General features: G+C 50.8%; 1 protein-coding gene across 1 annotated transcript; it reads right to left on the reverse strand.

Moving 5' to 3' along the window:
• Nucleotides 1-9,561: 9,561 nt before the first annotated feature.
• TMEM95 (transmembrane protein 95) lies at nt 9,562-11,005 on the reverse strand. Its single transcript, XM_012655648.1, has 7 exons — nt 10,819-11,005; nt 10,540-10,596; nt 10,293-10,373; nt 10,168-10,188; nt 9,950-10,030; nt 9,743-9,830; nt 9,562-9,649 (listed from the first exon to the last, which is right to left on the reverse strand). The coding sequence occupies exons 1-7, from the start codon at nt 10,985-10,987 to the stop codon at nt 9,616-9,618; spliced, it is 531 nt and encodes a 176-aa protein (XP_012511102.1). The 5' UTR covers nt 10,988-11,005; the 3' UTR covers nt 9,562-9,615.
• Between the last annotated feature and the right edge of the window lie 192 nt (nt 11,006-11,197).

Raw genomic sequence — 11,197 nt, forward strand, 5'->3', positions numbered from 1 at the left:
ATTACAGGGTGTGAGCCACCATGCCTGGCCCTCTGGTTACTTTTTATAGTCCCTTGTTGCTTTCTAATTTTTTTATTCCACATTTTCTTTAATATTTTATTCCTATTTTCATTTTTTAGATTCCAAGTTTTAATATCCTATAGATATAAATTTGTAGTTGTTTCTGCTGACTCTTACTCATGATGAATTATTTCCTTGTGTGGCTATGATTGTGATTATGTTTTATTGACCTTGATCTGCAGGAATCCCAAGTGCCTAAATTTGAGATGTTTTACTCCAGAGAGTAAATTCATTTGCTTCTGCCAGGAGCCAGAGATGGGAACCAACCTAAAACAGCTCTAGCATCCTTCAGGAGTACCAGATTAATGCAGGAGTCTGAATTCAGCTTCCTCCCCTTGCAGTGGGCTCACAAATTAGTATGCAATACCAGTACTGTCAGAAGCAGGTTCTCAATGCATGTGCTATTGAATGAATGAATCAATGAATGAATGAATGAGTGAATGCAATAGCTCCCATATACGCGAGGATTAATGGAGAGGGCCTTGGGAATGCAAAGAAATGAGCAAATGTTCTCACTGGACTGGATGAAACCCTGAAGGAAGACTTCATAAGAGTGGTAGCATTTGATCTGAGCCCCGAAGGACAAGTCGGATGTTGATAAGGCGTTCCAGGCTGGAGGGATGGAGCAAGCAATGTCCAGGTTCTTGGTGGGAAATACAATGGTTCTATGAATTCCTCAGAAAAGAGCATGGGAAACCTGATTTTCCTCTGAATACCTAGTGTCCTTACAGATCTGGGTGAACTAGAGGTTGTCTGGGAGTTGAATGAACACATGAAGTAGGGACATAGGGAGATGTGAAGGCCCTGTAGCCAGAGAGGCAGAAGCCAGAGCAGGCTTCCATTCATCTCTCCAGCAAACTTCCACGGAACTTCTACTCTTAGCCAGGTTCTGGGGACCCAGGTGAACAAGCAGACACAATCCCTTCCCTGGTGGAGCTTCATTCTACAGGATGTGCAGAACACAGCAGGGAGCTTGGCCCTTACCTGAGGGCTCTGGGAAGTGATCTTAGGCAGTGGAGTGACAGAATCAGCCTATAGTAGTAAGAGTTTGGGAAAGGGGGAAAGAGAAGATGCAGGCAGCACAGTGAAGAGGCGCTTACAGTTGTTTCAGGAGAGAGAGGCTGGCCCTGCCTAGGCCTTGCTTATCGAGTGGTAAAAGGAAAAAAAAAAAGTTTTTCTGTACTCTTACATCCCACTTCTGACACCAAATGTGTGGGGTTTTTCCTCCCATGCCAAGCAATTCTCCACCTCTCTGCAGACACCAAATGAATGTCCTACAATTCGATTCGATTCTAACATTAACTACCCAGAGTTAGTGCAGACCACAGGTTAAAAGTTCAGTCCCACAAACTGTCCCCCACTTCAGATGGTAATTGCAAGTCTGGGCTCCAGTCCATCCTACTGACCAGCTACAGCTCAGTGGTTCCCATGATCCCTACCTCGGGTTCAATAATTTGCTAGAATGACTCACAAAACTCAGGGAAACATTTACTTACATTTACCAGTTTGTTAGAAAGGATATTGTTAATATAAAGGATACAGATGAGAGTGGCCGGGCGTGGTGGCTCACGCCTGTAATCCTAGCTCTCTGGGAGGCTGAGGCGGATGGATTTCTTGAGCTCAGGAGTTCGAAACCAGCCTGAGCAAGAGCGAGACCCCATCTCTACTAAAAATAAAAAGAAATTAATCGGACAACTAAAAATATATAGAAAAAATTAGCCGGGCATGGTGGCGCATGCCTGTAGTCCCAGCTACTTGGGAGGCTGAGGCAGTAGGACTGCTTGAGCCCAGGAGTTTGAGGTTGCTGTGAGCTAGGCTGACGCCACGGCACTCTAGCCCGGGCAACAAAAGCGAGACTCTGTCTCAAAAAAAAAAAAAAAAAAAAGGATACAGATGAGCAGCCAAATGGAAGAGGTGCACAAGGCAAAGTATCGAGGAGGCGTGTGGAGCTTCTTTGCCCTCTCTGGGTGGTGACATCCAGCACCTCCATGTGTTCACCAACCTGGAAGCTCTCTGAGCTGCATTGTTGAGGGTTTTTATGGTGGTTGCAGTATGAAGGCATGATTGATTAAATCATTGGCCTTTGGTGATTGAACTCAATCTCTAGCTTCTCTCCTCTCCCTGGAGGTTGGAGAGTGGGGTTGAAAGTTCCAAGCCTCTGATCACATGGTTGGTTCCTCTGGCAACCAGCCCCCATCCTCCAGGAGTCACCTCATTAGCATAAACTCAGGTATGGTTGAAGGGGGCTTATTATGAATAACAACAGATGCTCCTGGCACTGCTGTCACTCAGGAAATTCCAAGGGTTTTAGGAGCTCTGTGCCAGGAACTGGGAAGAAGACCAAATATATATTTCTTATTATATCACAACATCACAGATGGAGGGGAGGCTGAGGAGATGGGCACTAAGGGTTGGACACCTGGCCTTGGTCCTCTACACTCTTCACTGGGTCTCTACATCTTGCCCCAGCAGGAAACCAGAGGCAAAGGCTCAGCCCCACTTTTGTTTTTGGCTTGGGAAAAAAAGCTAGAGAATTAGAAGCCTTTTTATCCCTCCCCCTCTCCCTAGTTTCTTACTTTTGGAGTTAAGCTTCTCCCCTCCCCACCTATGCCCTTAAAGGAGGGTAGGATATGGGGGAGCACAGCCTGACCATCCTAACCACCCTGAGGGAGCACCTCCTCCAGGCTGGGATGGTACATCCTGTTAACACTTAAACCCGGAGACCCAGATTGGGCACTGCCCCCTCCACTGCCCTGCCTGTAGGCTCTGTGTCCCAGAAGGATGAGCGCATTCATAGCAGCAGGGCCAAGCCTTACCCCACAGGGCAGAGAGCTAGGAAGATAAGCAGAGACGGCACCTGGCTGCCTCCCCGCCACCCACAGCCTTGGACTGGGGTGAGATGGTGGAGCGGTGCCAGTTGAGTGAGGCCCATCCCTGTGCAGAAGCTTCTCCACTCCTTTCGGAAGCCACATTAGTGCCTCCCTGGCTTCTTCTCTGCTCTGATCCTGCGCTCACTGAGCTCTCCCTCTCCCTCCCGCTCTGCCATATCAGCCTCTCAGTAGGGGCAAGTGCCTCAGCCTTCTAGCTTCCTCTCCTCTGAGGCTTTGCATCGCCGTTCCCTCTGCCTGGAAAAGTCTTCCCAACCTGGCCTACTCTTGTCCCACCTTGCTAATGCAAGAAGCCTACGCCTAACTGGTCAGGGCTCTTCCTCTGCACCCCAAGAGCCTTGCGCTTTCCTGTCATTGCACTCATCCCTCTGGTAGAATTTGCCAGTAACTCATCTCTGTCTCCCCTGCTAGACTCAAAGCTTCAGGCAAACAAGGACTTCATCTTGCCTGGGTATTACTCCGTCTCCCATGTGCAATCTAGTGCCTGACTCATGTGATAAGTGTTCAGTGACCTTTGTTGAACAAATGGATGAGAAAGAGAGTCATCTGGAGAGTCATCAGTTTTGAAATCAAGAGGTCCTTCTCTAGAAGCGATGGGAATAGGAGTTTCCAAACCACACTGATGAATGTTCTTCTCGTAAACTCATCCCTGGCCCGCTCCCAGTTTGGTACTCCCTGGCTGCACGTGGTTGGCTCTTCCAAGACCCTTGGGTAAAACCCTCCTGTTATGTCATCCCTCTTCCATCTCCCAGGACCCTGAGTTCCCATCCTTTCCCAATTTGCATGTGACTCACTGGTTTTCAGAGTCATCAGCCCACCCCCTTGTACGTATCCTGCTGTTTTGCTTCCCAAGTGTTCTCACTCTTGTAGCCACCACACTCCTTCAGGCTCACGGTGGATCTGAGGGCCTTTACAGCACGGTAGCTTAGCCCTCAGCTCCGGAGTTCGAATTCCAGCTTTACCACTTAAAAAGACTATGAATCTGAATATGTTACTTCACATTTCTGTACCTCTGTTTCCTCATCTTCAAGGTAAGCCTACTAGGAGTATCTACCTTACCTTATGGGATTGTTGGAGAATTACCTGTGTGTGCATGGTAGCAGCTTCCAAAGTGGCTGCCCATGAAATTCCCCTCCTGGTGTCTGTACTGCTGTGTAGACCCTTCCCACGGTGACTAGGGCTTATGTGTTTAATCAATGGGATAGTGCACAAAGGGTGGTGTGTGATTTCTGAGGTAGGCCGCAAAAGACAGTGTGGCTTCTGCCTTGCTCTCTTGGATCAATCCCTCTGGGGGAAGCCAACCACCGTGTCACAAGGACACTTAAGCAGCTGTATAGAGAGCTCCACATGTCAAGGAACGGAGGCCTCTTGCCAACAGCTAACACCAACTTGCCAGGCATGCAAGGGAGCCATCTTGGAAGCTGGTCCTCCGCCCCAGTCAAACTGTAGATTTCTGCAGCTCTGACTGACATCTTGAATACAACCTCGTGAGAGACCCTGAGCCAAAACCACCCAGCAAAGCTGCTCCCGAACTTCTGATCCACAGAAACTGTGACATAATGCTTATTGCTTTAGGCCCTTGAGTTTTAGAGAAATTTGTTACATGGCTATAGATCATACAGTGCATAAAATGTTTAGAATGGTGTCTGACACTTTGTCTTCGCCCGTGTTAGCCATGATTAACTCCGCTGGACAGGTAGGAGGACTGGGGCTCAGTCTGGTGAAGCACACAGCTAGGAAGAGACAGGGCCAGCCATGTCACAAGCCCTGGACATTTCATGGCAAGTCCTAGGCTCCTTTCTTTGCCTCACTGTTCAGTTATCTGCTGTTGAGGAATACAAACGACCATATTAGTTAGTATGTCCCTGGTCTCCCAGGAATCAGGAGTCAGGAATTCCAGCAGGATGCTGTGGGGATGTTTTATCTCTGCTCCACAATGTATGGGGTCCTAGTTGGAAAAATGAAAGTCTGGGGGTGACTGGGCAGCTGGGGGCTGTACTATCACTCATACATCTGGCAGGAGATGCTGGCTTTTGGCTGGGACCCACCCATGTGGATTCTTCCTGAAGTCCGGGCCTCCTCATAGATGGTGACTGGGTTCCAGAGCAAGCGTCTCAAGAGACACAAAGTGGAAGGTGCCAATTCCTTAAGGCCTGGGCCCAAAAAGTGGCGCAGTGTCACTTCTGCCATGTTCTATTGGTCAGTCAGTCACAGAGCCCAGATTCAAGGGGAGGATACATAGACCCTACGTCTCTGTGGGAGGCATGTCAAAGAATTTGGGGGCCATTTAAAAAATTGCCACATGCACAGCAGCCTCCCTTGTTTGCCAAGGGGCTTAGAAAAACCAGGCCAGCCCTGGCAGGACACGCTCCAGTGGGTTGTCCTTATGTTCACGGAAAGAAACACTAACTCTGCCAGCCTCTTGTCCCACATGCTTGCAAAGACCTTATTAGGGCAGTGTATATCACAAGATTCAGAGAAGGGGCTAGAGTTGTCACAGACACGTCCTGGTGTCTGCCATGTGCCAAGCACTCTGGAAACAAGGGTAACAAACCCTTAAGCAGTGGTTTTATAGGGTGGTACATTTTCTAGAGGGAAGATGGGTAAAGCACCACCAGGCCGGGCGTGGTGGCTCGAGCCTGTAATCCTAGCACTCTGGGAGGCCAAGGTGGTTGGATTGCTTGAGGCCGGGAGTTCAAGACCAGCCTGAGCAAGAGCGAGAGCCCATCTCTACAAAAAGTAGGAAAATTAGCCAAGCACAGTGGCATATGCCTATAGTCCCAGCCACTCAGGAGGCTGAGGCAGGAGGATCACTTGAGCCCAGGAATGTGATGTTGTAGTGAGCTATGACTGTGACACTGTGCCCCAGCCTGGGCGACAGAGTGAGACCCTGTCCCTAAAAAAAAATAAAATAAAAGGAAACAAACACTACCACCTTGATGTAACAAGTGCCACAGTTGAGCGATGTCTTGAAAAAGGACACTCTGCTCTGCTCCAGGGGCTGAGAGAAGGATTCTCAGAAAAGGTCATGTCTGAGCCAAAGGAGAAGGGCCTCCCGGGTGTAGGGACAAGCCTGGACAAAGGCACGGAGACATAAGAAGACAGGAAATGTTTGGGCAACTACAAATTGGCTGTGGAGGTTGTGTTGGGGTTGGCAGTGTTGAAGCGATAAAGTTTCAGGGACACATAGGGGGCCGGATTCCAAGAAGTGTTACAAAGGCAGATCACTTGGTTACTGATGAGAAGTGGACATGTGGGCATTAGAGGAAGAGAGGAAGGAAGAGGATGTCCGGGACACAGTTGGTGCTGCCATTAAGCCTAGGAGAGGTCACAAGAGTGGGGTGGAGTCGGGGAGGAAGGCAAGTTTGGACGTGCAGAGTCGGAGATGCCTGTAGGGCATCCAAGTGGACATGCCAGTTACATCTTGTTTGGACAGCTCTGATCTGAGAAGCAGATAAGACAGGTGGCAGCTGCTGATGGAGAGCCTTGAATGTCAGGGTAAATAGAGGCCAGATCTATATTCTGCAGGCACAGAGGAGCTAGAGACGGTCTTTAAGCAAGAGGTTATAATGGCTAATAGTGAATACCCATAGAGCACAGTCCCAAGCATTTTTTTTTTTTTTTTTTAAACAGAGTCTCACTGTGTTGCCTGGGCTAGAGTGCCGTGGCATCATCCTAGCTCACGGCAACCTCAAACTGCTGGACTCAAGCGATCCTCCTGCCTCAGCCTCCCAGGTAGCTGGGACTACATGGATGTGCCACCATGCCTGTCTAATTTTTTCTATTTTTAGTTGTTTGGCCAATTTCTTTCTATTTTTAGTAGAGATGGGGTCTTGCTCTTGCTCAGGCTGGTCTCGAACTCCTGAGCTTAAATGATCCACCCGCCTTGGCCTCCCAGAGTACTAGGATTACAGGCGACAGCCACCGCGCCCGGCCCCAAGCATTTTATATAAACATATTTGGCCTTCACAATAATCCTGTAAGGTAAGTACTACTGTATTCCATTGAATTTAAGATATCATCAATTGTAATCTATACTATTGTGTACTGCTAAGAAAAAAATACCATTAATTAAGCCATGGCATGCCTTCAATTTAAGATGCATTCTGACTTCAGAGATGTTAAAATGTAAAAAGAAAAAAAGGCCACAGAGCCAGTAAAATTCATTATTCACATTTAAAACATGAAGAAAGAGACACAGGAGAGGTTAAATAACTTGCCCATAGTCCAGTGAGAGACAAAGCCAGATTTGAAATCAGGCAGCCCAACTCCAAAGCCGCAGTTCTTAGTCATCACTTGTTACTGGACAGGAGGCTGTGAGCAGTGTGGAGTTTTAGGAAGACCAGTGTGGCCACTGGGGGAGAAATGGGTACAAGGAGAGCAGGCAGAGTCACATGGTGCTCCTGGGAGGCTGGGGCCCCCTGTGAGAGGCTTCTGGGGTAGATGGGTGGGGGGCCATGGGCAGGAGAAGGGGACAGACAGGATAGGTCCTTCAAGAATGGACAGGACTGACTGAATTTTGGTTGTGAAACAAGCAGGACTCCAAAACATTCAGCCTGGAAAGACGGCACAGCACGGGAGGGTACGAGGCAGCTACCGCAGCCCAGAGGAGAGCTGTGGTGACCGGGCAGTCAGGAGGTGTGGCTTCTTACCCCATCTTGGGCAGTGAGGCTGCCTGGCACCTGCTGGGCGCTCACTAAGTCTTTGTTGAATGACCAAATGAATGAGTTCTTGTGTAATCTCAGACAGTTATGTGGTCTCTGGGTCTCATTTTCTTCACATGTAAAATGAAGGGATGGGGCTGGGCTCGGTGGCTCACACCTGTAATCCTAGCACTTTGGGAGGCCAAGGCAGGAGGATGTCTTAATCTCAGGAGTTTGAGACTAGCCTGAGCAAGAGTGAGACCCCATCTCTGCAAAAATAGAAAAATTAGCCGGGCATAGTGGCGCATGCCTGTAGTCCCAGCTACTCGGGAGGCTGAGGCAGGAGGATCCCTTGAGCCCAAGAGTTTGAAGTTGCAGTGAACTATGATGACGCCACTGCACTCTAGCCTGGGTGACAGAGCAAGACCCTGTCTCAAAAAACAAAAAAGAAAAAAAGGATAGGACTAGAATATATAGAAGAAAAAGATATGAGATGCTCTCATGGTAGGGGTAGCAGTTCCTCTCCCCATCCCCAGGGCCCCTGTGGGCACCCTTGGAACAGTGGTTCGAAGCCAGGCTGTGGGTTTCACTAGCCAAACGCCCCATATGAGACCACTTAATTCAGAATCTCTGCAGGTGGGGCCCAAGCATGGGTACTTTTAAAGCTGCCCAGGGGACTCTCATGTGCAGCTGATTGTGAACACTTGTCCTGGAGCCTCCAGGTACCCGGTTGAAAACCACTGGGCTAGATGAGAGCTGGGATCCCTTCCAGGCCTAGGTGCTTGGACTTGGACTTGTGGTTGGTAACAGGCCTCTCTTTTTTTTTTTTTTTAAGGCAGAGTCTCACTGTGTTGCCCGGGCTAGAGTGCCATGGCGTCATCCTAGCTCACAGCAACCTCAAACTCCTGGACTCAAGCAATCCTTCTGCCTCAGCCTCCCGAGTAGCTGGGACTACAGGCATGCGCCACCATGCCCAGCTAATATTTTCTATATATTTTTAGTTGTCCAATTAATTTCTTTCTATTTTTGGTAGAGACGGGGTCTTGCTCTTGCTCAGGCTGGTTTCGAACTCCTGAGCTCAAACAATCCGCCCGCCTCGGCCTCCCAGAGTGCTAGGATTACAGGCGTGAGCCACCACACCCCGGCCAGGCCTCTCTTTTTGTCCTATGCCCCACCTCCCATTCCTGAACCCTAAACTCTGATAGGTGGGGGACCATTTGGTTTCTCAAACCAGGATTTCTTAACCATGCATTAGTATTTTGGACAGGTTACTTCTTTGTTGTTGGGGACTTTCCTGTGCATTGTAGGATGTTGAGCAGAATCTCTGATCTCTACCTAGTAGATGCCAGTAGCACATTCCCCCCACCCAGACAAAACAATCAAAAACATCTCCAGATGTTGCTAAATGTCTCCTGGGGTGCAAAATCACCCCACCTGAGAATCACTGTGCCACACTGAGAGTCTCCCGTCCTCCCTCTGCCCTCCCCAGTTATAGACAGAAGCCAGGCAGGGCTGGAGGCCAGAGATAGCAGTTTTAATTGGGCCCAGAAGGAAAGAGGCCTCCAAAGGGGGTCAGGGCTTCAAGATGTTAGCACAATGGAGGGAGAGCATGCCAGCGGACTGACTGATGTGGTCTCACTTGGAGTTTTCCAGAATAGGCATTCCCGGATTCCTAACCAGTCGCAGGAGGGCCTAGAGTAGCTTCTGCGGCAGACAGCCCCCGCTTTCTGGGAACAGGCAGAGGGGGTATGGGAGTGGTGCTGTAGGGGATTCTTTCCTTCTGTAGCTATTTTCCTGGCATTGTTGATGGCCTAGTCTGATTGGTTGAGAGCTGGAGGGGAGGAACTTTCCAGCTGTGGGTGCCTGGGTTCCTGGCAGCCATCTGATGCTGGGATCCTGGTGGGGATGTCTGGGTTTTAGGGTCTGGAAGACTGAGACTTTGGGGCTGGGATTAAGGGGCTGGCTGGTTAGAAGTTGTGGGTACACACCCCTTAGAGCTGGAGACTGAGAGGTTGTCAGCATCTTTACAAGTCACTTTTTGCTTGGAGGTGGCGGGACCTGAGGGAAGACAGAAGACAGGAGGCCTAAGAGGAGGGATGGAGGGAGGCCAGTGATTGGAAGGCTGTTTCTCGCCCTCATCCCACAACTCACTCCACCAGCAGGCTGAGAACACCCAGAAGCAGGACAGCTCCGAAGATAGAGAGGAGCAGAATCTTGGCTTCCCAAAGATTCTGACTTCCTGCAGGGACCCCGGGAGACAGTGAATAATCCTGGAGATCACACCCACTGGCACTGGGGGAGCCTAAGGGCTCAGGGATGGGGCGGGGTGGGGGTGGGGCCGGGGTGGGGACTAAGGACCTGGGAAGCAGCGCTTTCGCGGCCAGCAGGACGCCTCAGTGGCCGCGCAGGTAGAGCAGTTGTACAGGATGGTGCTGCCCCCTGTAGGAGACGGCAGGGGAGAGGGAGGCCCAGGCCTCCACCCTTCCAGGGCACCTAGCTTCCTCCCCACGCTGCCAGGCTCTCCTCAGACACCCTGGAGACCCAGGGCCTGGCTACCCATTTCCTTTTCTACTCACGGCAAGCGGGAGCACAGAGAGCTGGAATGAAAGACAAGGAAGGGGTGGGACAGGGTGAGCCACTGGCCCCTTTGCCTAAGATCCCAGGCACCCCTGGACGCCCTCCCTGTGTCCTGTGTCAGTACCTTCCCTGGTGTACTCGGGGAGCTTGGTCTTTTGAAGCCATTGCCAATACGCGGGGAGTGAGGAGAAAGCCTCTTTGATCTCTGGAGAAGCAGAGAGTAGCTACACTGCCCTGGGCCTCACAGTGCCAGTTCACCCACGCCTGTACTTGCCCCTCCCCATCAGCCCTCCTGCTGCCCCGGCTCCTGCCTCCCAGCCCTCCTTGGTGTCTTCCCAAGCCCCCAGGTCACACCTTCCCCTTGGCCTCACCCATGACCCTCAGGACTCTGTGAGTCTTCTCTGTGACTTTGTTCAGGGACACCTCATCTGTGGAGATGGGCGAGGACCATTGATTCCCTCCCCAGCCCAGGAGGAGGTTTTGGGATCTCTCCTGACCTTTTTGGGTTCTAGAGCTGTCCTAGAGGGAGAGGCCCTTGTGCCCAGAAAGGGCTGTGAACACTTGAGGGCACAGCTAGGAAGTCACATGCTGCCCCCCTTGGGGTACAGGGCTGACTGTTGCTGGGTCTGTCCTTGGATGTCTGGTCTTACCTAAGGCAAAGGCCAAGAAGTCTGGGGAGACTTCACATGCCTTCCACTGAGCCTTCGTCTGGCCACAGAACCGAGCCAGGCGGGCTGACAAGTCGTGGGCTGGGAGGCGGCAGAAAACACAGGCCTCGGCAGCTGCCAGGAAAACCCCACATAGTGCCAGCAACCACATGAGGACCTTTAGGGGATGGGGTGGGAGCTGGCTCCACCTGGGCTGGGAAGGCCTCAGAATGCTCTGCGACCCTGGCTCCAGCCCTTTGCCTGGAGGTTCTAGAGTGTTCCAGAATAATGCTACTGCTCCATCCTTGGCTGAAGTAAAGCTGGGGCCCAAGGAACTCCAGCTCCAGCCCCATTGCTAATGGGGACTCACCCAGCTCCCTTA

Source organism: Propithecus coquereli, unplaced genomic scaffold, assembly GCF_000956105.1.
Source record: "Propithecus coquereli isolate 6110/MARCELLA unplaced genomic scaffold, Pcoq_1.0 Scaffold482, whole genome shotgun sequence".
Classification (NCBI taxonomy): Eukaryota; Metazoa; Chordata; class Mammalia; order Primates; family Indriidae; genus Propithecus; species Propithecus coquereli.